At 53.3% G+C, this 26,146-nt stretch overlaps 2 protein-coding genes across 8 annotated transcripts in view; one reads left to right on the forward strand and one right to left on the reverse strand.

The window, feature by feature from the left end:
* Window positions 1–17,332, reverse strand: part of ZNHIT3 (zinc finger HIT-type containing 3) — a 25,125-nt gene extending 7,793 nt beyond the window's left edge. For 2 of the 7 annotated variants that reach the window (XM_070393276.1, XM_070393280.1), the window contains exons 1-2: window positions 17,162–17,331; window positions 16,514–16,590 (exon numbers count right to left, since the gene is read on the reverse strand). The gene's annotated coding sequence lies outside the window, so the exon portion shown is untranslated. Of the gene's footprint in view, window positions 1–16,513; window positions 16,591–16,791; window positions 16,928–17,084 lie in introns of those variants that run through there. The other 5 variants (XM_070393282.1, XM_070393277.1, XM_070393281.1 and 2 more) reach the window with 4 other exon arrangements.
* On the forward strand, window positions 17,143–26,117 carry CA4 (carbonic anhydrase 4). The gene is made up of 8 exons (XM_070393274.1): window positions 17,143–17,275; window positions 21,992–22,042; window positions 22,719–22,874; window positions 23,530–23,675; window positions 23,766–23,849; window positions 24,132–24,195; window positions 24,362–24,528; window positions 25,401–26,117. Exons 1-8 carry the CDS (start codon window positions 17,218–17,220, stop codon window positions 25,593–25,595), a joined length of 921 nt encoding a protein of 306 aa, XP_070249375.1. The 5' UTR covers window positions 17,143–17,217; the 3' UTR covers window positions 25,596–26,117.
* The last annotated feature ends 29 nt before the right edge of the window (window positions 26,118–26,146 follow it).

The following is a 26,146-nucleotide window of genomic DNA, read 5'->3' on the forward strand; positions in this document are numbered from 1 at the left end:
TCCCCTCTGGGAGACCCCCAGCTTCCATGGACAGCCTCACCCCTCCTGCTCCAAGGTCCAGGACAGAAAGTGGCTCAGCTGTGATGGCGATGAAATTGAGGAACATCAAGAAGCCACGGAAGACCAGCCCAACTCCTCTGGGCAGTGGCTAGTTCCGAGAAGAATGACAGGTCTGACTCCAGGCCCAGTAATGTCCGCACTGGCACCTGGCTCCCCTGGACCTCCACCGTGCCCATCCTAGCAACTGTCTCGCGCTTTCTCAGCGTCAGACTGAGCAGTGCCGACATGGAGAGGCGAGGTAATAACCTGGCGCAATGGTTTTCAGAGCTACGGACCCTGGCAGGCGCTGCCCAGCGCATTTCAGACAAGCCAGTCCTGGGGCTAACTCCTAAGACCCCGAGTCGCGCCGAGACGCCCAGGCCTGACGCCCATCACCGCCAGAGGGCGCTCCAGGTAGCGATCAGCCCTGGTGCAGCAGCGCTCGCTCCAGACCTAACGGAGAAGACAAGGCTCTCTCACCTCTCAGGCAGGCAGGCAGGCGGGAGTTAAGTCCGCACCTGGGCCGCTGCACCTCGCACCTCGCCAAGGGGCAGGGAAAGAGCCGAAAGCGCGGCGAGGAAGCAGACGACCGACCGATGGGCAAGTGTATCTGGACGAAAGCAAGGCCCACGCTAGCGAGGACTCCAAATGCAATTGGCTGTCCAGGGGCAGTTTCCCAGTGACCATCGCCCCATGCTCCCTGTCAGCCCCAGAGGGTGGAGGCCACTGACATTAGTCTGACGAAAGTTTAATCTGGAGCTTTTGAGTTACTAACTAGGCCCTGCCTGACGCCCATCACCGCCAGAGAGCGCTCCAGGTAGCGATCGGCCCTGGTGGCCAATCGAATCAGCCCACTAGGGCTACACATTGCCCTTATCAGAGTCCAGGGGTTGATAAGGTCAGACTATTTGCGCTGCCTTGCTAAATCTCAGCTTCTCTCTGCAGTTCTAACACGTCTATTCCTGTCCCCCAGGATGGGGATTTCAGGTGACCGACTGCCATGTTCTCATCTGCCCCCTTCCGTTTTCCCTCCCGTGTTCAGGTGTTCAAGTGAGTGAGGTTGCTGGTGGGAGTCAATAAAAGGAGGCCTGAGGTTCCGGTGGAGTGGTCCCAATAATTGATTCCCACCTCTCTGCATGTTATAGCTGTGAAATGGTATCCGTTCCCCAACTCCAGACAATGACAGTCTGTCCTACAGTTAGACTTCAAAGAGAACTTCCAAACAATAAAAGGATAGAGAATAACTGCATTATCCACAGTCCCAGGAGAACTGGAAAGTACAAACAGTGCAGGTCACCATTGTTTCATGAACACACTCACCCTGCCACCCACAGCTCCACACTTTTTTTCCCTCACACTCTCTCCCACTTGTAAGTCCACATAGATCTCCTTAGGACAAACAGAGATCAAAGGAATCAGGACTTCCCAACCAGATTCTCCTAGAAGCTTCGAAGGGTCCCATGTGGAGCAGGGCCCAGAATGGGGGTCCCCAAGCTAGGCAGACCCAGCTCAAAAGGTTCTGGGTCCAGCCTGGTGGTGTGTCTCAGTGGTTGAGTGTGGACCTATGATCCAAGAGGTCACAGTTCAATTCCTGGTCAGGGCACAGGACCAGATCCTGGGCTCCATCCCCAGTAGGGGGTGTGCACGAGGCAGCTGATCAAGATTCTTTCTCGTCATTGATGTTTCTGTCTCCCCTTTCCCTTCTTCTCTGAAATCAATACAATATATTTTTAAAAATTAAAATTAAAAAGAGGTTTTGGGTCCAGAGGTCTTGGGGCGTGTACTGGTCACAGATAAGTCCCAACAGGCGGGTTGTGACCGGTCTTGAGCGGCCAGAATCAGGAGGGGGGGTGTTACACATAGACGCAGCCCTGCACCTCCTCCCGGCCCCACAAGGATCCCAACCTGTTAAGGATTCTCGCACCACCTGCGCTCGCCCTCTAGGGGCCAAAAATCGTCTCTATCTCTAACAGCCTTCCCTTCTTTGTCCGGTCAGACACCCCGAGTTCTGGCAGGAGCCGCCGGCCTGCCCCGGAGGCGCTGTCCAGCCCGCGGTGCTGAAGCGCCCAGAGCCCTGCCGCCAGAGAACAGACGGCGGTCCTCGCCTGCAGCTGCTATTCCTAACCCGGGCATCGTCCAGACTGGCCTATTAATGTGTACGGATGCTTGTCTGCCTCCACTGGTTTAAACTGGAATTCCCCCAGAGATCCGAGCTTTCCTGAGGAGGCCCAGGAATGCCAGTGTTTGTCCAGGGGCCTGGAGGCTCAGGAAGTGGACAGTACTCAATTCCTGTGCGCCATTCTGGAAGCAGTAGGCCTTCACGCACAACAGGCATCTCCACTGCCCTCTTCACACTTGTTGTAGGAGTTGTATGGTTCCCCGCACAACTGGGGAGAGCCCCTCACTTTCCAGGAAATCAATTCTCCTTCCCACCTGCATCCAAACCAGCAGGGCCAGCTACCTGAAGGGCGGGGGCGGGGGGGGGGGGGGGAGGTGGGGGGGGGGAGATGGTAAGACAATCCCTGGGGTTCCTCTCATACACATTCCTTGCAGTAAAGATGCCTCCACTCTGGATGACCACCAATTTTCATGGATACCCACGACTGCTCTCCTCACCCAATGTCCAGGCAGGCACGGGAGATCCGGGGTCCCCAGTGAAGGGCTCTGCAACTTGGAGTCTAGAATCTTGCCCTTGAAGGAGTAAACGACATGGTTGCCCAGGGAATTTATCATAATCGTGACGGCAGTGATGTTGGGCAGCCTGAAGAAACTGGGTAGAACTACTAGGGCAGAAACTAGTCCAGAAAAGAGGGGCCAGTCGGATGCCAGAAGGAGCAGACAGGTGGCTGCATTGGTGCCCAGGACCAAGCCCACACTGGACCTACCATGTCCTGTTGCCCCAGAACCCCAAGGGTGACCATTATGGTAGCCCAGGGCCCAGTCATATCTCCTCAGCATCCGTCAAACCTCAGTTCAGATTGGGAGAGGGATGAGGTACAAGTGGAGGCAAAAGGGTGGATAGTGAGTCATGTTGCTTGACTCTTGAAGCCTGCTCCCTCTCCTGATCCAGGATGCCTGCTGGTGCAACCTGGATGAATGAAGCCAGGCAGTGGTGCTCAGCCTGTGGAAGGAACACACCTGTGCGGGCAGGAGTGGGCAGTCCACCAGCAGTTGAAAAAGCCTAACTCCACCCCAACATGTGAGCCCCATACTGTGGCCCCCATGGCAACAGATTAATAACTAGTGTCACCCTGGGCATCATAGTGACCCCAAAAAGCAAAGTGGATATTAGCAAACCCATTAGGCAGATGGGAAGACAGAGGATCAGAGAAGGCATGGGAAAGTGCTAGCACCCCCAAAGACAAACTTCTGGTGTTCAACTCACTCCAACATCCTCCTCCCTGTTCCTTGTTCTCCACTTCATTCATCCAGGACCTGGTGATAATGGAGGTCCCTTCTATCAGGCCCAAACAGCTCTGATTACCATGGTAATTAATAAACAACCACTCCAGGGTTCTCAACTGCCGGAGTCCATGTATTGTCTTCACTAGCTGAGTATAGACAGAAACCTCCAAAAGTTAGTAACCTTTGAAGCCTTAGCAAAGGTCAGGGCTGTGAACCACCCAGTTAATCTAGAAATCACCCAGTTAATTTAGGTAATGGTAGCTGAAGCATCATCCCCACCTTAGTTCACTTAATTCCTTAGATACTGCCCTAACCAGTTTGGCTCAGTGGATAGAGCGTCAGCCTGCGGACTGAAGGGTCCCAGGTTCGATTCTGGTCAAGGGCATGTACCTTGGTTGCAGGCACATCCCCAGTGGGGTGTGTGCAGGAGGCAACTGATCGATGTTTCTCTCTCATTGATATTTCTAACTCTCTATCCCTCTCCCTTCCTCTCTGTAAAAAACCAATAAAATATATTTAAAAAAAAAATTCCTTAGATACTTAGGTAAATCCTTGTTGATTATTGTTGATTAGATATTCTGCCTATTTCTGGAAATTGTCTGCTGATGAGCTAATCCGTGTGTCATTGAAACCTCCTTTCCCTAAGGGCTACTCCAGATCAATAAAAGATTGGAGCGGCCTGAGCATCAGTGGAAGCCCTTCTGGACTTGCCCGCCTGGTCCCCCAATATTTCAAAATTATCTCGTGTCATTTTTTCTCTCATTTGTGTGCGGCTCCTCTTTTCAGATCCTGAACCCTGATCCACGCAGGACGTGGAAGGAAACACACACGACACTCAACAACATAATCCTTCTGGGGGCGGGGGGACAGTCGGAGGGATCTTACTACCTTAGGGCCAACATGCCACCCTTTGGCTCGCCTGACACAAGCACATGAACACCACCCAGCAAGGAAAGGACTGCCAGTCAGACCCAGGGGTCAGGTGGGGGCCTGAGGAAGTGCAGGTGCCTCCTCACCCGCTGGGCCTGCAGGCAATGAGCCAGAATGCTGCTTCAGCTTCTCATCACAGAGTTGAGCCACAGCTGTGCCATGCTGTTACTGGGGAAAAACATGAATCCAAATACACCCAGCAGGCCTGGCAGAATGAGGGAACCTGAGGGGCCACGGCAGGGGCCACCGGAAGGAGGCCAAGGTGGGAGCTCTTTCATCAGATCAAAAGATCGGCAGCCTGAGTGTCCACATATGAACCAGAAGAAACCAACCAGTGGGGCACCCGGGATTGAGGCAGAAGAACATGAGTGTGATCCTAATGTGGTGACGCTGGGAAGCACGGAGAAGCCAGATGCAGCGCCTTGCAGCAGGGCCCAATTCAGAAAAGAGGGCACTGAGCAGCCGGAAGGCACACTGTGTGCTTCCCCGAGCCCCAGGAGGGCCTGCTGCTCCTCGGCTCCTGCTCTGGCCCTGAGCATTCTTCCGAGGCCTTCTCCTGCCTTCCTGTCTTCAGTCTGGGGCACAGTGTGAAGCCCAGAGGGAGACCAGATATTAGTTGCCACCCAGTAGGTTCCAGGTGAGCTGAGCCTGCAGCAAGTGCCCAGTTGCCAGTGTCCAGCACGGCCAGGCACGGCTCCCAGCCCAGTCTGACCCACGTGGCAACAGTGCGTGGGCTGGACTAGGTGCCCAGCCCACAGGGCCTCAGCAGCCCACATGCCAAAGAGCTGGCTGTCTGGGGAGGGAGCAATGTGGTGCCCTGGGTTGCTAGCAAGGAAGCATTTCCTCTGAGAAAGCAGACCCTGAGCCAGCCCAGGGCTCCACAAGGGGCTGCTGGGCCACGGGCTGTCCGGAGCACCACTCTCTGGCTGCTTCTGGGCCAGCCCTGGGAGGGTGGACAGCCAGCCAGGAGACTGCACATCACCCACCCACCCTCACCCCGTCTCCGCTACAAAATGAAAATGCTAGGCCCTTGGTTCAAAAATCGTTAAGCATTTCAGAATCTTAAACCAAGTTCAGCCCCTCTGAAACTTCACGAGTTCCACAGCCATGAAGCCCACCCATCCCATATAAGGCTCATTAAACTTGAACTGCACTTCAGGTTAACTTAGGGGTTACTTACTATGGCAGAGCCACTGTCCCCCACCTCCTGGTTTGCCAGGATAAGGGAGGAGGCAGGGCTGTTTGATCTCACTCTCCCACAGGACCTACGGATGCGGGAAGTGAGCTATCTATGCAGACTTGCTAAATCTCGGCCTCTTTCTGCAGTTCTGACACCCCCATCCTTCCCCAGGGCATGGGGGGAGCTGGGGTCACACCTGAAAGAAGTAGGTAAGGTGGGGTCGTTAGAGGAGTTTCTGACACATTCTCAGTGGCTTGTCTCCGTTTTCCTTCTGATACCTAAGAGATAGGAGTTCAGGTCTTAAAAGAGGTTGCATATGGTAGTAGTATTGGAAAGTCTCTGGGAGCGAGCTGAAGTTCTGGGTATCAGGGAGAGGGTGGACCTAAAGAGTTGCTTTCCAGTTCTCTGTTTGCTATTTTATTATCGTTAAATGATGCCCTCCCCACAACTGAAACACTAGGGAAGGGTGGACAGGAGGAAGACCTTCCAAACTGTAAATGGCCCTCAACTGTTGGGAGCGCCGGGGCAGCAGAGGGCGCCATTGTGCAAATACAATCCTGGGAGGAGGCGCCCACAGGCGCTCATTTTTCTCACACCCTCCCTGAGACAGGTTAGGAAGCCAGGACAAATGGAAAAGGGAAACTAAGACAGGAAGTTGGACAGCTAAGCAGTTTACAGCCATCTAGTAAATCACAAAATCTTATCTTCCCTAGCCAAGGACACTGAGAGTAAATGGTTTACACTTCTCCCCAACGGAGGGTAGATAGCACAAATCACCCGACTCGGGGAGACAGATAAGAGAAATCAAGTTAGTGCCATGTGTGCCAGCCACACCCAGGGACAGATGAAGTCAGGGGAATAAATCTCATTTTGGCACTTCAGCATAAAGCTGATGCAATATTCTACTGACGTTCTCCCCTAAAATTCCTATCTTTAGAAAACAGATAAGAACCCTCAAGAAAAAAAGCCAGCTCGGGCTCTCTCTGGAGCATGCCCACGCCTCTCTTCCCTCTCGTTTGTGCATCTCTCCTTTTCTTTCCTAAACTCTAAAGTCCCCATGAGACTTGCAGCTGAGGGAGCAATGAGCAGCGGTAGCTCGTCCTGGGCTTACCCCTGAACTTGTCTCCACGGCCCCTTTTTCTCTGACTTTTCAGTGAGCGAACGGCAGCGCCACCGTGGCTCACTTCTTTCACCGTGACTTTTACTTCTCCGTGAGTCCACGCAGCCCAGCATGGCCCACTTCTTTCCTATAACGTTTCTGTTGAGCCAAAGCTGAGAACTGCCTAGGCCAGCCGTGGGCAAACTACGGCCCGCGGGCCATGAAATGAATAAATCTAAAAAAAAAAAGACCGTACCCTTTTATGTAAGGATGTTCACTTTGAATTTATATTAGTTCACACAAACACTCCATCCATGCTTTTGTTCCGGCCCTCCGGTCCAGTTTAAGAACCCATTGTGGCCCTCGAGTCAAAAAGTTTGCCCACCCCTGGCCTAGGCCCTAGGCGCTCTCTTGTTGCTTCTTGTACGCTAAGCCTTTCCTTGTCTCACTGTCCCCAGCTTTAATAAACATGCTCTCGAAATCACCTGGACTCATATTGTGAAATCTTTCCTGCATGAACCCACACACTACTGGCCGGCCTGAGGCAGAGCTGCTCTAGGCCCAGTCCCCTTTCAGTGACCTCTCTACCCTGCAAATCTACAGAAACACCCCTGTTACTCCTCCACCACCACCACCACCACCACCACCACCACCACCACCACACACACTCCCTGTTTTACAGGAACATCAGAAAGCAAAGAGTTAGAACTCCAGGTTCAGATTCTCCAAACGGCCTCTGAGGGTGCCTTAAAGGGTGGTGCCTCCCAAATCTTTTGCCTTCACCTTTATTCCACCTCCAAACTATTTTCATGAGCTGATGATAGTTCTGCTCTGTGAGGAGCCGGGGAGAGAAACTGGGACCCTGGTTTCTTTCCCCAGCCTGTGGCCCTGCCCCTCCACTGGGAAGATGTTCCCTGCATTGTTATTTTCCATGAATTGAGCTGATGACACAATTTGGTGTTTAAAAAAAGAAAGAAAGAAACAGGCCAAATGAAGTCACTTTTGCTAAGCCATATCATTAAACCAAAATTTAATAACTAACCTAATTCAGTTTCAGCCTTTTCCAGGAGTAGAATTTTAAACCAATCAGCCTGGAATTTCCTGATCAGACACTTCTGCATAAGACCTCCTGCCTGAAATAATCCACTCTCTTAATCCCACCTCTTTCTGCTTACAAAAACATTCCACTTTGTACAACTCTTTGGAGTGCCTCTCTACTTGCCAGATGGGATACTGCCCGCTAAAGAGAAAAATCACAGGCCCAAAATGCCATCCCTCATGCTAAAGGCCCATTATAACCAAACCTAGATTTCATAGTTGATTTAAGTGTAGTTTCAACATCTCACAGGAATGTAATCTTAATGCACCAGTTTGGAATTTTCTGGTCAACCACCAGGAAGGCTCCCTCCAACCGAAAAGAAAAAGATGTCCTGGCCTCAAAATAATCCTTTCTTTGCTTTTGTTACTAGCTCCCTTGCCCGATCCTTCTTCCTATAACAACCTTTCATTTTGTAAAATCCCCCACAGTACCCTTCTAGTTGTTAGATGGGGTGCTACCCAATAGATAAATTGCTGAATAAAGACAATTAGATCTTCAACGTTACTCGTTTAACATGCCTGATTTAGGCCATACTAGCCTCAATAAATTCAAGAAGATTGAAATCATATCAAGCATCCTTTTCATCATAATGGCATGAAAAAAATACAAATATGCGGAGACTAAACAACCAGTGAATCAAAGAGGAAATCAAACAAAAAATCAGAAACTATCTTGAATAAATGAAAATAAAAACACAACTTTTCAAAATTTATAGGATGCAGCAAAAGCAGTTCTAAGAGGGAAGTTCAGAGCTATACAAGCCTACCCAAAGAAAAATCCCAAATAATCCAACTTTATACCTAGAGGAATTAGAAAAAGAAGAACAAACAAAACCCAAAGTAAACAGAAGGAAGGAAATTTTAAGATCAGAATGAAAACAAAATAAAAAAACAACAGAAAATATCAATAAAACTAAAAGCTGGTTCTTTGAAAAGATAAATAAAATAGACAAACTCATCAAGGAAAAGAGAGTGAGAGCCCAAATAAATAAAATCATAAATGAAAAAAAGAGAAGTTACACCTGACACCACAGAAATTTTTAAAAAATCATTAAAGAATACTATGAGCAATTATAGAGAAAATCACAGGCCAATTTGATAATCTAAATAAATGAATAGATTTTTAGAAGTATACAACCTTCCAAGATTGAACCAGAAAGAAATAAAAAATCTAAAAACACCAATTACTAGCAGTGAAATTAAAGCAATAATAAAAAAAACTCCCAACAAATAAAAGTCGAGGACCAGATAGCTTCACAGATGAATTCTACAAAACACTTAAAGAAGAATTAATACCTATATTTATTTTTTAAATATATATTTTTATTTATTGATTTCAGAGAGAAAGGAGGAGAAAGAGAGAGAGAGAGAGAGAGAAACATCAATGATGAGAGAGAATCATTGATTGGCTGCATATCCCACACTGGGGATGAAGCCCAAAACCAGTGCATGTGCCTTGACCAGGAATAGAACCTGACCTCCTGGTTCATAGGTCAGTGCTCAACCACTGAGCCATGCCAGACAGGCAATACCTATATTTCTTAAAGTATTTCAAATATTGAAAAGGAAGGAACACTTCCAAACTCATTTTATGATGCCAGCATTACCCTGACACCAAAACCAGATAAGACATTTCAAAAAAAGAAAATTCAGGCTAATATCCTTGATGAACATAGATGCAAAAATTATCAACAAAATGTTAGCAAAACAGATTCAACAATTAATTAAAGGGATTATACACTATGTCCAAGTGGGATTCATCCCAGGCATGCAAGGATGGTTGAACATCCATATATCAATCAATGTGATACATTACATTAACAAAATAAAGGACTAAAACCATATAATCATTTCAACAGATGCAGAAAAAACGCATATGAAAAAATTCAACATCCTCTTATGATAAAAACTCTCAATCATTAGAACTAATAAATGACTTCAGTAAAGTTGAAGGATGATATAGAATCAATCTACAGAAATCTATTGCATTTCTATTCACCAATAACAATCAGAAGAAGAAATTAAGAAAACAAACCCATTTACAATCACATCAAAAAGTATAAAATACCTATGGATAAATTTAGCCAAAAAGGTGTAAACTGTACTCTGAAAACTGTAAGACATTGAAGTAAGAAATTTAAGAAGATATAAACAAATGGAAGGATAAATCTTGTTCATGGGTTAGAAGAGTTAATGTTGTTAGAATGTCCTTACCACCTAAAGTAATATACAGATTCAATGCAATCCCTATTAAAATAGCATTCTTCTCAGAATTAGAACTAATCCTACAATTTATATGAAACCACAAAAGACCCTGGATAGCCAATGAAATCTTGAGAAAGAATAAAGTGAGAGGTATCATGCTCCCTGACTTCAAACTATACTACAAAACTACAATAATTAAAACAGTACGGTACTGGCATAAAAACAGATACATAGATCAACAGAATAGATTAGAGAGCCCAGAAATAAATCCTTGTTTATATGGTCAATTTATCCATGACAAAGGAGGCAAATATATACAGTGGGGTAAAGGCAGTCTCTTTAATAAGTGGTGTTGGCAAAACTGTACAGACACATGAAAAAAAAGAAATATACAAAAATAAACTCAAAATGGATGAAAGACATAAATGTTAGACTTGAAACTATAGAACTCATATAAAAAAACAAAGGCAGGAAACTCTCTGATGGTGCTCTTATTACTGCCTTTTTGGATATATCTCCTTGAGCAAAGGAAACAAAATAAAAAAATAAACAAATGGGACTACACTAATTTAAAAAGTTTTTGCACCACAAAGGAAACCATTAACAACACGAAAAGAGAGCCTACTGAAGGGGAGAAGATATTTTCAAATTATACATCTAACAAAGAGGTTAGTATCCAAATCTAAAAATAACTCATACAATTTTAACAGCAAACACCCCTCCCCAAAAACAATGCAATTAAAAAATGGACAGGGGATCTGAATAGGCATTTCTCCCAAGAGGACATCCAGATGGCCAACAGACAAATGAAAAAATGCTCAACATCACTAATCATCTGGGAAATGAATATTAAAATCATAATGAGATATCACCTCACACTGTCAGAATGGCTATCATCAATAAATCAACAAGTAGGAAGTGCTCGCAAGGATGTGGAGAAAAAGGAACACTCCTACACTGTTGGTGGGATTGTAAATTAGTGCAGCTACTATGAAAAACAATATGGAGATTCCTCAAAAATTTACAGCTAGAACTTCCATATAACCCAGAAATTATTCTTCTGGGTATTTATCCAAAGAAAACAAACACATTAATTTGGAAAGATATATGTACCACTATGTTTACTGCAGCATTGCTAATAATATCCAAGATATAGAAGCAACCTAGGTGTCCATCAATAGATGGACATGATAGTATACAGGATGGAATATTATTCAGCAATGAAAAAGAATGAAAACTTGCCATTTGTGACCACATGGGTGGACCTAGAGGGTATTATGCTAAGTGAAATAAGTCTGACAGAGAAAGACAAATACTGTTCAATCTCACTTTTATGTGGAATCTAAAAAATAATTAAATCAATTAAAAAAAAACACAACAGCCCTAGCCTGTTTGGCTCGGTGGATAGAGCGTCAGCCTGCGGGACTGAAGGGTCCCGGGTTTGATTCCGGTCAAGGGCACATGCCCGGGTTGTGGGCTCGATCCCCAGTGGGGGGCATGCAGGAGGCAGCCAATGAATGATTCTCATCATTGATGTTTCTCTCTCTCTCTCCCTTCCTCTCTGAAATCAATAAAAATATATTTAAAAAAACACACACAACAGAAACAGATCTACAGATAATAGAGAACAAGCTGATGGTTGCCAAAGGGGAAAGGTTGGGGAAGGGGAACTTTTTCTAAGACCCCAATTCATGAATTGCTTAATAAAGCCCATTAGAGCTTCAGATTTACTCAGTTGAATTTTTGGTGTTTTTCATTTTTGTTTTTTTAACACTGGGTACATTGTGAAGCTGCAAGGTGACATTTGTGGAGGCTGTGAGGTAACACGGACTCATGTTTACAGTAAAATGTGAAGGTTAAAAAGCAGGACGCTAAGCTGTTCACTATGTCAATAGCGTTTTGCATATTGATAAAAACTAAAAGGGAAGACGGAAAAATGAAACAGATGGAACAAGGTTATTTCCTTACGATTTTTTTCCCTTAAAACTATGTCAAATTATAAAATGGTTGCCTTTAGAAGACAAGGTTATTGGTCACTCTTCCCCCTTGCTTCTTCCCAAATATTCTACATTGAGTAGATATTATCTAGATAATCGGAGAAAAGGAAACTACAACACCCCCCTCTCCCCATCCCTACCCCCTCGCCATGCTCACATGCCGCACACCCATGAAGAAGTTGTTGCCACAGCACTCATGGGGTAGGGACTGTCCCCCCTCCCCCCGAGGCTGCCTGCGTGGCTCTTCCCTGCATTCATGGGGTAGGGACTGTCCCCCCTCCCCGCACAAGGCTGCCTGCGTGGCTCTTCCCTGCATTCATGGGGTAGGGACTGTCCCCCCTTCCCCCAAGGCTGCCTGCGTGGCTCTTCCCTGCATTCATGGGGTAGGGACTGTCTCCCCTTCCCCCAAGGCTGCCTGCGTGGCTCTTCCCTTTTCTCCCCACCTGGTTGCACCCTCGTCGCCCTCCTTAGCAGTCCTTCCACTACAAAGCCAGAACGTTTTAAATGAATACACTTGGGAAATGCAAGGAAGCGCTGTCAGATCTCAGCCTCCTGCTGTTGTCAGCCTGGGCTCCGGCGGCTGAGACGCCGAGAGGGGCGGGAGAGCCATGGGGGAGTTTTCCTGAGCTCTGCAGGGCAGGGACAGAACATATGTCCTCTCCGGAGCCGGATTATTCCGTGCTTGTTCCTGCTGTTATTAGTTCAAAATGTTCAGGGGCAGAAGTGCCTGCCAGCCCCTCTAATAAGGAAGCCCTTGTCTTTCCCCATGAGGACCCCCAGCACTCTCTCTGTCCCCCTCTTTTTGCTCCCGCGGGATTCTCTCCACAGAGCAGAGAAAGAAGGTAGGTTTGAAGGTGGGGGAAGAGGGACTGCAGCCTCCACAGATGCTGGCAGGAAAGGAGCTTTCTTGTCACTGCTAGACTATAGCAGAGATCCAGGTTGGGGAGTGGTGGAGCTGAGGCTATTGGTTAAACCTCATATTACATGTGGGTTTAATCTCAATATCCAGGGATGCAAAAACTGCAGTCTCTGCAAACCTACTTATCTGCTAATAAAAGGAGACTGCAGAAAGCAAGGGGAGCTGGGGCCTGGGGTCCCCATGGGAGAAAGGTGTGTTTCGGGGAATGAGATGGCATGGAAAGAACATCGGGGTGAGGGAGACCAGGGTTCAAATCCCAGCTCTGTTCTCTCCTTGCTGGGCAACTTGGGCGAGTCACCGCCCTCTCTGAGCCTCAGCTTCCTCTCTGTAACTCAAGGATCCCTGTCCCTTTCTAGGGCCGAGTGGCTGAGGCTGTTTCCTGGCCTATAAAATCAGGATCTTGATATCTACCCATCAGTCCAGCCTTCAAATCCCAACTAACAAATCCTATCCATCTGGTGCCAAATACTTCTCCAGTTTCCTCTCAGCACTCTCCCCCTCTCACTTGATGCTCCTACCCACCCAGCCCACCTCCACGCCTTTTCTCATTCTGTTTCCTCTGCCTGGATTTCCCTTCCTTTTGGGGATTAACAACTACTTGTCTTCTAATACTCAGCTCACCTCCTGCAGGAAGCTTTCTTAGATTCCCCACCTCCGGCTGGGTGAGGTGACACTGCCCTGGGCTCCTGGAATATTCGCGGGCATATACCACTGTTGCCCTCACAGTGATTACAGCTGAGGTTTATTGAGCTTTCTAAGTGCCTGGCCCTCTACCAGACCCTTTACCCAGCATCATCTAGTTAAATCCTAACCATACCTACGGGAGGGAGGTGTCTTTGTTCTCATTTTGCCGATCAGAACACTGACCTGAGGGAGGTGAAGGGTAAGTGTCCAGGTTGGGATGTGAACCAGGGCGGTGTCATGCCAAAGCCCATTAGAAGTTTTTGCTACACACTCTGTCTGCCCACGTCACCCCTTGAACACAGGCAGTTTTCTGTTTTGAGATATGTTCTATCCTTCCTCTCACCTGTGGATACCACGAGTGCAGTGCTGAGATAGGTGCCTCCGCCCCACTCTGCCAATCGGAGTCCCAGGAAGGGCTGAGTCCAAAACTCCCATTTTCAGGGCCCTTGCAGTTGGGGCTTCCCTCTTGCCCTTCAGCCTTGCTCACCCCGCCCTAAGCCTTGTTATCTAGGAAGAACCGTGATGCCAGGGCCCCTCCCTGGGCTCAGCCCCGTGTCCCCTGCCACCTGATGTTACATCCACACCTGCCTCGGGTCAGGTTTAATCCAGGAGGAGGGACCTCCACTGAGAGGTCATGGTCACGTATCCCAATGTGTCCCACCTGGCTTCAGCTCACTGAATGCTCACAGTAACCTAAGAGGAAGTGAGGGGTATGGTTTTCATTTTACAGATGAGAGAAACTAAGGCTCTGCTGACATCAGAGCAAGTGGAGGCGACCAGATGTGACCCCACGGTTGTCTGACCGCCAAGCCCTCTGGCTTGCCCACTGCCCCCCTCCTGTTCCTGGAAGGGCCTTGTACGTGCAGATCCTCAGAGGATGAGAACTATGATTCAACTCTGCATCCGTCTCGGGTCAGCGTGACACCCAGGCACCAGGACGGTTGTGAAGTCTGGGCTGGGAGGGGCAGGCTCACAGCGCGCCCAATAACTTTACTGGCAGAGGTCAGAAGGGCAGAGATTGCCATCCCCACCTTAGAGATGAGGAAGTTGCAAAAAGAGAGGAGTTGGAAGGTTGCCTAAGGTTGCCCCTGAGTCAGAGGAAGAGCAGGGATTAAACCCACAACCTTGGTGTGAGGCTCTAACCAACGGAGCTACCAAGCCAGGGTAGTGATGCCCATCTTTTACCTCCTCCCCTGCCCAAGCTTTTTTTTTTAATCCTCATCCAAGATATCCTAAGAGAAAAGGGGGGTGGGGGAGAGGGGGAGAGGGGGGAGAGGGGGAGAGGGGGGAGAGGGAGAGAGGGAGAGAGAGGGAGGGAGGGAGGGAGGGGGAGAGAGGGAGGGAGAGAAGGAGAGTAAGGGAGAGGGAGAGAGAGGGAGGGAGAGAAGGAGAGTAAGGGAGAGGGAGAGAGGGAGAGGGAGGGAGGGAGGGAGGGGAGGGGGAGAGAGAGAGAGAGAGAGAGAGAGAGAGAGAGAGAGAGAGAGAAAGATCAATCGGCTGCCTTCTGAACATTCTCCAACCAGGGATCAAAAATCCCAACCTAGGCCCTAACCGGTTTGGCTCAGTGGATAGAGCGCCCAGGTTCGATTCCAGTCAAGGGCATGTGCAGGAGGCAGCTGATCGGTGTTTCTCTCTCATCGATGTTTCTAACTCTCTATCCCTCTCCCTTCCTCTCTGTAAAAAAAAATCAATAAAATATATATTTTTTAAAAATCACAACCCAGGTATGTGCCCTGACCAGGAATCAAACCTGCAACCTTTTGGTGCACAGGATGATGCTCAACCAACTGAGCCACTACAGCCGGGCTCTCCTTCCCCATCTTGCTGGCCCCAAAACACAATAGGGGTGCACCGACCTGAGAAGAGCATAATTACCTAGGGAGCAGCTCCCCCTCCCACACTCCTCTCCCCAGGGGTCTCCAATGCAATGGGTTTGAAGTGAATTGAGAGTCGCTGATCAACAGCCCCTTAACCCCACAAATGTTTCCAAGTCTCTCTCCTGCCAGGTGGGGCTGGCCTGGGGTCACGTGGACCCTCTGAGGTAGACCTCATTCCCAGGAATAGGCTTCTCCCGCCCTGCCCTGCCCGTCCACAGTCCTGAAGGATTTATAGCCCTGTGAACAACCATCCACTTCCCCAAAAAAGGCCCTTGGGGAAATCCCGCCCAGGGCCAGGCTGGTGATTCAAGTCTAAAGCAGTGAGGACAATAGGCCCGGAGCCTGGAGTCTGACGGGGCCCCTCTGCCTCCTAAGATCAAAGATGCTCCTGGGGCTGAGTGATCCTGGGCCAGGAGGGGGGGGGGGGGGGGGCTCTACCCAAGGAGGAAGCCCCTTTACCCAGGTAGTTCTTGGGGAGGCAATCCCTTTTCAGAGGTCCCGAGCCTAGGTTCAAAGGCTGGTGGGGGCTGAGCAGTTGACAACAGCAGGGGAAGGGCCTAGATCAGAAAATGGGGGCTTCCTGTTGACGGAGGGGGGCCCTGGCCCACTGCCTGGCTCCCCATCCCTCTTCCTCACCCAAGTCTGAGATTCCCAAACTGCCTCGGAGGCTCGCACCCCATGCGCAGTGAGAGGAGGAGAGAGGAGAGCGGTCAGAGCCGCGAAGGAGACCAGAGGCGGTGCCGCGGGGACGCACAGCCCCGCACCCTCCGAAGACAAGAGGCAGCTTCCTCCCTGCGGCCCCCACCCCTGCCCCGTCGCCCCAAAGGCTAGGCCTCCCTTCAAGGGAGCTCGTCTCTCCCTAAACTCGTCGGGAGATCCTGGCGCAGGAGAGAACTAGGGCTCCATTCAGACACCATCTCTTCTTTCCCTCTCATCTCAGGGGTGGCGGTGGCTCCACAGGACCCGGGCCCTCCCCCACCCCGCAGGTTGCGCTCTCACGGAGCCCCTTTGCAATTCATTTCTCAATTCTGCCGCCCCCCCCCGCCCCCCTCCTGCTCTGGGCATCACATGGACACTCACGGTAACTTAGGGGCGTCTTCACTCTGTTGAAAGAAGGGTCTTTGTTCTGCTTGGAAATTAAGTTCTTAGGGAGCAGCCTGGGAGGAAAGAGAAAACGAAATGGGACAGAGGATCAGCGGCCACTGCCTGGGAAAGAGACGCAACCCCCGGAGTGGGGACGCCGGACTGAGCGCGCACCAATGCGCATCCCTCAACTCCGTCCTCCCTCCCAGGCTACCTCCACGGCCCGCCCCACCCTAGGCGTCCCGAGGCCCCCCGAGGCCCCCCGAGGTCCCCACGGGCTTCTCCAGAGGCGAGAGCGCTGCTCCGGGGCCGCGCCAAAATGATCCAAGTCAGGAATCCGGGCACCTTGCGTAGCTCAAGCACCTTGCGATGCTGCTACCCTGTTCCCAAACCAGGGACGGTGTGGAACGGGGTGGGGTGGGGGGTAGGGGGTTAGGGGGTGCTCCTCTGAGAGGAGAGGACACAGAATCGGTGGGGGTGCCTCTTGCGTAGAGCGGGGTGGGGGGTGGGGGGTGGGTGGTTTCAGGACAACGGGAGGGGAGGCCCCGCCAGGGGGAGGAGCCGCTACCCGCGTCCCGTGGATCGGGGCTCCCTCCCGTCGCGGCTCCGCTATAAAACCCCGGCCCTTATGGCCGCAGCACCCACGGCGGCCTCCTCGGCGTGCGACCCCCGGCTCGGCGGCGTCTTTGCTCCCGCGCAGGATGCGGCTGCTGCTGGCTCTCCTGGCCCTCGCCGCCTCCCGGCCCTTGGCCCGCGCAGGTGAACGCCTGGGCTCCGGCCCCTGCCCCTCGCGTGGCCCGCCCGCGCCCCCGCCCAGGCTGCGCCCGCGGCCACCGGTGCGCGCCGGTTGCGCGTCCGTCCCGGGCGGCGCGTGCGCCGGGAGCGGCGACTGCGGGCGGACGCGGCGTGAGCGAGCTCGTGGGCGCTCACGAACGGCCACGTGCTGTGCGGGGAAAGCGGGTGCCCGCGGGTGCGCGGCGGCCCCGGGCGAGAGGAGCGCGCGGGGCCGTGGGGAGGATGCTTCTCCCGCCGCCTTGACGCGCGCCTCTGCTTCTCGCCCTTATCGGCGTCGCAGGCGGTTCCAGGTGCCCCCGTTTATGGCTGTGCGCCCCGCGGGGCTGGGGGCTGACCCTTCCTCTCCGCCCGGAGCTACGGCAACACATTGGGTGTGGCGGGGCCTTGGCACCCCCGCCCCCGACCCTGAGTTCCTCGTCCCCGGGGGCTGCCCCCTTCCTGCGCCTCCCCGCGCTGTGTCCGGAGCCCGGCTGGGGACACCCGGAGACCTGAGGTCCCCGGTAGAGCCGGTCTTTCCGGCCGGGGTGATTTTCGTTTAAAGATTAATGGTGAGGCCAAGCTCTTAATTATTCTCCTAGGTGGGAGGCGGCAGGAGAAATGTGTTAATATTTGATAAGGAACTGAAGGCGCTTCCAGCGGCGGGGCGCGGGGACCGGGAAGCACCTTTTCTACGACCTCCCGGGGCCCACCCCCTTCCCGAAGCCCCCGAAGCCCGTCCCCGGCTCAGCTCCCCCTAAACCATGGTCCTGGGTGCCATCCGACCAAACCTCCTCTCCAAAGCCCAAACCTCCTCTCCAAAGGCAGGTGCCCCTCCCTTCGAGAAGGGAGAAGGGCCCGGTTGAGGGGCATCTTGCAGCGACACTCGGGAGAGGAGGAAAGAGAAAAAAAGGCAGTGAAGGGGTTCAGAGCAGGACTCCCCACGGTGTGTCGCTTGGGCCTGTGAATGATCTTGAGCTGAAGGCAATCGAAAAACTGTTACCTCTCCCTGGAAGACTCTAAATTGGGGCCTTACCAATCAGAAGAGTCATTACTAGAACTGACCTTTTAGGACTTAGCTCTGAGGCAAGGCAGACTTCTAACTACTGAGCATCTGGTCTTCTTACTGTTCTGGGTGTGGACTGCCTCCCCTCGGAAGCCCCAAGGCGTCTTACCTCATCCTTAGCCCAGAATGCCATATGGACCTCATTTTCCCTTTCTCGGAACCGCTCATGCATGTGGGGTTCCCACACGTACATATGAGATTAAACTTGGTCATTTTCTCTTGTTAATCTGTCTCAAGTCTATCTGGTGATCCGACAGCGAAAGACCCCAGAAGGGTAGGGGAAAGTGTGTCCCTCCCTTTCACAGCAGGACTTGAACATTTCTATTTATTCATTTATTTATTCATTTCTTTTTATTGATTTTAGAGATGAAGGGGAAGGGAGAGATAGAAACATCAATGATGAGAGAGAATCATTGATTGGCTGCCTCCTGCACATCCCACACTGGGGATCGAGCCCACAACCCAGGCATGTGCCCTTGACTGGAATCGAACCTGGAACCCTTCAGTCCGCAGGCCGATGCTCTGTCCGCTGAGCCAAACCAGCCAGGGCTGAACATTTCTATTTAGAGTTGGACCTTTGAAACCTACTTAAGCAGACAGGCTCAGTAGAAAGAGGAAGGTTTTGCAATTAATTGGGTGTTTTGTGGCTGTGTGGCCTCAGATAAGTCACTCTCCGTTTTCTCATTTACAAAGCAGGATAGTAATTAACTTCACGTGTGGTTTTAAGGGTCCCCATAAGCCAGTGGGTGTATGTGCTCAGTGTGGTGCATGATGGCTCTACCACTGGCCTGCGCCAGCCAACCAGGGCTTGATCTCAGCTGCCCCCTCACACAACCTGTGCTCCTTTTAAGGCCTGGGCCCTGCTTTCCTGCACCCATTTCATCCCTCAGGGAACTTGAGGCCGGAGAAGGACCGGGCTGCACACTGAGTCCCCAGAGCGTCTGCTGCCGTGAGAGGAGGGGAGAGGATGGGGGGCCCCTCAGTCGCAGCCTCCGGGCCAGGACTTGCGGAGACTTTGCCCAGGACACATTTGGGTTTCGCTGAGCTGGTTTTCAGGATCCCTTCCTCCCCGCAGAGTGGGAGGGTGGGGTGTCCAAGGTCCATCGGAGGGAGATTCTTCAGTCGTCTCTACAGAAGGGGGGTCAGGGGTGGGAACGTCAAGGCTGGGGGACAGTGGCTGGGTGATTGGCGATGGTGGTTAGTCTCTCACTCTGTTTCTGGTTAGGGCAGGCAGGCTAGGGGGAACCTGGAGCTTGAAGCCAAGACCTAGGTGTGGGTAGCCCCCCTCCTTCCCGGGCCCTCTTGGCGGGGAGGGGGGGGGGGGCGAGACAGGTGGGTAACCCTCAGCTAGGGCAGCCCTCTCGTGAACGGTGAAGGAATACAGGAACCTGAGCGGGTGTTCGACCTGCCACCTCTTGCCTAAAAGCCAGCTCTCTACCCTCGGCCCACAGACAGACCTGACCCCTGGCCTTGGCCCCATCAACATTGTGTTTTCCTGGCTCCTGCCTCCTGAAGAGGGTAGTTACAAGAGCATTCATCCAAGCAGGTCAAAAGTTTCTATGATTAAGACAGTGGATCAGAGGTTACCATTACAAACGCAGGAGCCGTAGCTGGCAGGAAAGAGCAAATTCCTAAGAAAGCTTAGCCTGAACCAAAGAGGCCCTGGGGAGGCTCAGAGGGGGTTCCGCCCTTCACAGCTGGCTCCCAGGACTCTGGTCTAAGGAAGGCTTCCCTTGGAGTGGCTTTCCCATGAGCCTCCAGTCCAACTTGACCTTGGAGGCCCCTTCTGCCTCCGGGACCTCTGAGAGGTGAAGACACAGGAGGATTGTAACAAGGAGCTCTTCGCCGGTGCAGGTGGGACACTCACTCCTGCCTGAGGAAGAGCGTAGGGCTCAGAAGTCCGTGAACTCGCCCGCAGAGAGAGATTAAGCCAGAGAGGCAGAGGCAGCCAGGGGTCCGCTCCAGCGTCAGAGATCCTGCCACCCGGAGAGGGGCCTGCATGGGGAGTGGCCGCTTGCCCTTGCAGAGTTGACCCATATGGGGGTTCCAGAGGCAGCAACTCCAGGGGCAGCAGAGCCCTGTCCAGGGGAAGACGCTCAGGGACTGTCCCTCTCTGGAAGTGGCTGCCCCAGCAGGGGGCCTGGCCCCCTCCAAGAGGGCCCGGGAAGGAGGGAGGCTGATCCGTAGCTGGGGGATTTGAACACCCAAAGTGGTTCTGAGGGTCCCGGAGCAAGAGGGTGTCCAGCTTTCTGTGAGTGCTCACTCCTGGCCTCAAACTCTTCCTCCCACTCCCTAGCGAGACCCTGACCTCCTCCTGGCTCCCTCCCCACCCTGTCCCCATTCCAGGGACCCAGAGAAGGTGGGTTTGCATGGGGGGCGGCCCAGGCAAGAAGGTGGGGGGGATGGAGGGATGCTCAGAGGACTGAGCTCAGGCTGAGTGGGAAGCTGTGCTTTTCTTAGAAATTTCCTCATCCCTGAATTCTTTCCAACTCGGCTTTTGCCATCTGTGCATTTATAAGAGGCCAGAGGGAGGGAGGCAAGGGAAGGGAAGGGCTCAACAGGGACTTGGCTGAGTTCCAGGCTACCTGCAACACGCCTGCCATCTCATTTAGTCCTTCCCCCAGCCCAGTGAGGTGGGTGGTGGTGTTCCACTTTACAGATGATAAAACTGAGGCTTAGCGAGATTAAGTGACTTGCTCCTAAACCCACAGCTCCTCAGCCAGAATTCCAGCTCCAGCTCCGGATCAAATGCTTTGTCCACCCTGCTGGTCCAGCCTTTTAAAAAATATATATATCGATAGACTTTAATTACAGCAGGTTTAGGGTTACAGTAAAACTGAGCAGAAAGCAGAGGGCTCCCGTGTGCTCCTTCTGCCCCTGCACAGTCTCCCTCTTGTCAACATCTTGCATTTGTGTGGCATGTTTGTGGTGCAGCCTTTCTGCAGAGACGCTGGTTCTACCAGCCTGAGGCAGAGCCGGGGTGAGAACCTGCGTCTGTCTGGTCCCCACACTCAGGAGTGTGGGGAGGTGGGACAGGGGCACGGGCTTGGCTGTCTTCCTTGCTGTGGGGCTGTGAAAGTTTAGCCAAGAATGGGTCTTACTAACAGAAGAGGGAGGGGCCAGCCTAATCTCCTGGAGGCATCGCCCCCCCCTTGGTCAACTCTGGGAAGGCAGCCAGAACCTGGCTCTGTTGTCCTAATCCCCCTCCTCCCCTCTCACCTCCCTTCCAGGTTTGGGTTGGAGGAGGGAGGGGGAGGCCGATGAGAAACCTGGGGGCCTTGGGGCCCTGCCTGCCCGAGAAAGGAGAACCCCAGAACCCGTGTCTTGGGGAAGGATGACCAGCAGATTAGTCACAATTCTTGCGCTGCCTTCTTGCCCCATCCCACCCACAGTTTCTTCTTAAGTGTCCTCTCCTAGGAACACGCCACCCCAACCCCAGCGGGGCTCTGACTCCAGGGAGATTTGCAGCCTCTGACCCACTGTGCATGCACGCACACATACACACACACACACACACACACACACACACCGGGTGTGGCTTGTGTGCACACAGTCCACGCACGCTCCTAGGGGCCTATGGCTGCACAGGTGCACGGACACACGCACATAGGCCTCACTCCTGCCTCTCTCTGCTCCAGAGTCACACTGGTGCTACGCGGTTCAAGCCAAGGACTCCGAAAACTGCTTGGGTAAGTCCAGCGAGCCTTGGAGACACAAGGATGGTGGGGAAGACGAAGGACAAGGGTGCCCCGCCAGCCACATAGCAGCTCTGAACACAGGCACACACGCATGCGGGTATACACCCCTGGGCTCGGGGGGCCCTACCCTGGCACCCCCATCACTGTCATCCGGAGGGGGCGTCCTCTGGGACGTCATTGGCAGCAGCAGATGGAGAGACATTGGACTCTTTCGAGTAACAAAGTGGAGACTGGCACTTTCTACTCAAACTTGGACCGCCTTCCAGCCGCTGCTTTGGTCCTCTCTCTGTGGTCGCAGGCTGGACCGGGCTGCCCACGGTCACCAGGGTTCAGGCACCAGGCTCCTCCCTGGGTCACATCCCACCTCCAGCCCTTCCAGGGGACCCCCTCCTCACCTGCCCAGAGCCCTCCCATCCCCCTTTGAACTCCATCACACATGTTATCACCACATTTCTCCCCTCACAGCCCAGCAGCCTGAGGCTGTCCCCTCCCCCAGAGCTCACAGCCACCTACTGGCCACCCTGTTCCCACCCTGTCCCACATCACTGCCCGGCCCGAGGCCTTGCCACATGTGAGCTGGGTGCTTAGTCCCGACCTCCAAGGAGCGGAGGAGGCCACAGCCTGGCGCCAGGCACCCCGACTCAGCCCGCCTTCTCTCCCTGCTCAGCGCCGGACCAGTGGGGTGGGCAATGCCGGAAGGACCGCCAGTCCCCCATCAACATCGTCACCGCCAAGGCACGGGTGGACGAAGACCTGGGACCCTTCTCCTTCTCCGGCTACGACAAGAAGCAAAAGTGGACTCTGCAAAACAATGGGCACTCAGGTGGGTCCCGGGTGGGCAGGATGGAGGCCTAGGCACCGGTCCAGGGGCCCCTGGGTTCCCTGAGGACGAGGAGGGCACACAGGCCCAGGTCCACTTTGCTGAGGAGAAGCTGGAAGCTCGGAGGGAGGGGGAGGGGAGGGAAGGGTCAGGACAGGCTTTGGAAAGAAGTATTTGCAATACGTCATCAGATCAGTCTGGGGCTGGGATGGGGGGGGGGGGTGGCGTGTTCTGGGAACGAAGGAATGACATGTGCAAAGGTGTGGATGTGAAACAGCCTGGGAACTGCACGTGGCTCCGTGTGCATGGAGTTCAGAGAGTGAGGCTGGGAGGGGCCGGGGGCAGGTCACCGAGGGCTGAGGAGGTGGCTATTCCCCTGAGGGCACCAGGCCACCACGGAGGGGGGTTGGAGCAGGGGAGGGACCCACAGAGTTTCCTGTTTGGGGCAGTGGGAGGTATGCAGAGGGAGAGGCAGATAGGGGGGCCCGGGAACCGTCCAGGGCTGTGCCACCCATCCTGTCCCCTCCCTCCGGGTCCCGGCCTGAAGCCCATAGAGGGTGGGACGTAGTTGAGGTCTTGCTTGGGTGGAGCTGGGAAGAGTGTTTGGAAGAAGCTAGGGGAGGTGGGTACAGGACTCTGCCCCTCCTGTGCCCTTCAGTGATGGTGTCGCTGGGGAACGAGGCCACAATCGCGGGAGGAGGCCTGGCCTCCTCATACCAGGCCAAGCAGCTGCACCTGCACTGGTCCAGGGTGCTGGATGCAGGCTCGGAGCACAGCCTGGACGGGGATCGCTTTGCCATGGAGGTGAGTGGCCCCTCCTGGGGTAGAGCCTTGGCTGGGAAAGGGGGTCCAGCCCCGACAATTTCCCTCTCCTTCTCTCTCACTTCCCACCAGATGCACATCGTACATGAGAAAGAGAACAAGAACGAGGCCCAGGACCCCAAAGAGGCGATTGCAGTGCTGGCCTTCCTGGTGGAGGTGGGCCCCGTCCGCCAGGGGCTGCTTCTTAGGATCCAGAGACCCGGGATTCTAGCGAAACAGGAGGGGCCTGGGGAGGCCCCTTGTTTCTCAGTGACTTGTACACCCTCCGGGGCACGGGGGGGGGGAGGGGGGGGGAGGGACAGGGGGGGCACTCAGAGCCTCTCAGAGTCTCAGATGCAGAAGCTGCCTGCCTTCCCTACCCCCAGACCAGGAGAACACATTGGGGTCACCACCAGCTCCCCACAAGCCCCTCTCAAGCTCCCTCCCCTCCTGTTCCAGGCTGGATCCAAGAATGAGGGCTTCCAGCCGCTGGTGGAGGCCTTGTCTGCTATTCCCAAACCCAGTGAGTCAGGAAGTCCAGGAGGGGGAGCCTGGGGGTGATGGGAGGGGGGGGACTTGTCCTCCAAAGGGCGGCCGGGCTCTCAGAGGGAGGTGTGTGAGGGGGGATCAGTGGCTCGAGAACCCCCTCTTCCCCTCCACTGACAGCGCCCTTTCCCCACCCCCACCAGTGATGAGCACCTCAATGACCAAGAGCATCAGCCTGTTTGACCTGCTCCCTAAGCAGGAGAAACTGAGGCACTACTACCGCTACCTGGGCTCGCTCACCACGCCGGGCTGCGAGGAGAAGGTTGTCTGGACTGTGTTTGCGGAGCCCATTCAACTCGACGTGGACCAGGTACACAGGGCCCGGCTGAGGGTGCAGCTTCCACTGCTCAGCTCCCCAAAACCATTTCTCTGATCCCCCTAGAGGTCCCCTGGGCTGGGGTGGGGCACCCCAGGGAGCTGAGGGCCTGCTGGTTGAATCCACAGACACTCCCTGCTGGAGACAGACAAGAAAGGTCCCAGCCGTCCCATCTCTGGGTTCAGGGCTGGAGGGGAGAGGCTGCAGTGGGGGTGTCAGAGAAAGGCTTGTAGGCTGCACCCTGGAAAGGAGGTGGGAGTCGGCCGGCTGAGGGCAGGGGACTTGTGTCCTGGGGAGAGGCGCCTGCGTGGGAGGGCCCGGCCGGCCGGTCAGGAGCAGCTGAGAGAGGGTCGGCGTAGCCACAGTGGGAAAACAGGGCGTTCATTCCACAGACGGTCCTCCAGTCCCTATAAACACGAGCCTCTGGGGATGCAGCAGTGAGTCAGTCCCTGCCCTCCTGGTATTTTGTTCCCAGACGGTGGTTCTCAAAGAGTGGTCCCTGGGCCCACGGCCTCTACATCATCTGGGGACTTGCTGGACATTCAAATTCTCAGGCCTCACTCCTTACTGAATCAGAAAGTCTGGGGGTGCAGCCTGGCAGTGCAGTAAGCCCCCAGGGGACATGCATGCATGCGCAAGTCCCAGGACCATGGTTCTATGGTAACAGTAGTTGTGATCATGGGCCCTCAGAGCTGTCCACTTGGCTCAGGGAGGCTAATGGGACTTGAGCGCCACCAGTGCCCAGCACTTTACATCGCATCCTTATCCACATGGAAACCTGAGAGGCAGGGCTCAGAGAGGCAAGGTGACCGGCCTGGGGTCACACAGCAGGGCGACCGGCTCCACCTGTCCCTGTCCCTCTGCAGATCCTTGCATTCTCTGAGAAGCTGTACTATGACAATGAGCAGAAACAGAAGATGACGGACAACGTCAGGCCCCTGCAACCCCGGGGGCAGCGCCCGGTGTTCAGGTCCCAGGCCCCCGGCCGACTGCTGCCCTTGCCGCTGCCCGCTCTGCTGGCCCCCACGCTCACCTGCCTGGTGGCTGGCTTCCTCCGATGATGGCTCACCTCGGGACACTTGACCTCTGCCCTCTGCCCTCAGAGGGCTTGGGGCTCCCTTCCTCGGCTTCCCAGGTTGGACTTGGATGATGATTGAAAGAAATACAGATATATTTTTAGAGAAACCTTTCTCAGGTCTGTTTTGAGCTCCCACAACTACCCCGGCCCCATTCCCCTCAACCTACCCCTGTTCCCGGGCAGGGACCTTAGGGCCTGGAGATGCCTTCGGAGCAGGGACCCGCGTGGGTGTGAACTCCCTGTCTGCACCCCACGTGGAGGGATGCGAAGGCGCCTGGGAGCTCCCGCACAGTGAAAGCACAGAGGCCAGGCAGAGCCCACGGAGACCCCAGCCAGCGCCCTCCCCTCTGTGCTGGGCGCGGTGGGCGACAAGAGTTCATTTATTTTCCGAAATACTTCTTGAGTGTCTATGTTCTGGACACTGGGGATGTGGCAGGGAAGGAGACCGACGGAAACGCCTGCCCTCCTGGAGTTCCCATCAATAAAACAGACACGTTGTACGAAGTCTCAGAAGGCAGTGCGTGCCGTGGAGAA

Source organism: Myotis yumanensis, unplaced genomic scaffold (genome assembly GCF_028538775.1).
Source record: "Myotis yumanensis isolate MYYU_CA2020_CCGP unplaced genomic scaffold, mMyoYum1.0.hap1 SCAF_16, whole genome shotgun sequence".
Classification (NCBI taxonomy): Eukaryota; Metazoa; Chordata; class Mammalia; order Chiroptera; family Vespertilionidae; genus Myotis; species Myotis yumanensis.

Coding starts and splice junctions, on each gene's coding strand:
- CA4 (XM_070393274.1), top strand. CDS start 17,218: ATGCGGCTGCTGCTGGCTCTCCTGGCCCTCGCCGCCTCCCGGCCCTTG. Junction 23,676..23,765: donor GGGATCGCTTTGCCATGGAG/GTGAGTGGCCCC, acceptor ACTTCCCACCAG/ATGCACATCGTACATGAGAA. Junction 24,196..24,361: donor GTCTGCTATTCCCAAACCCA/GTGAGTCAGGAA, acceptor CACCCCCACCAG/TGATGAGCACCTCAATGACC.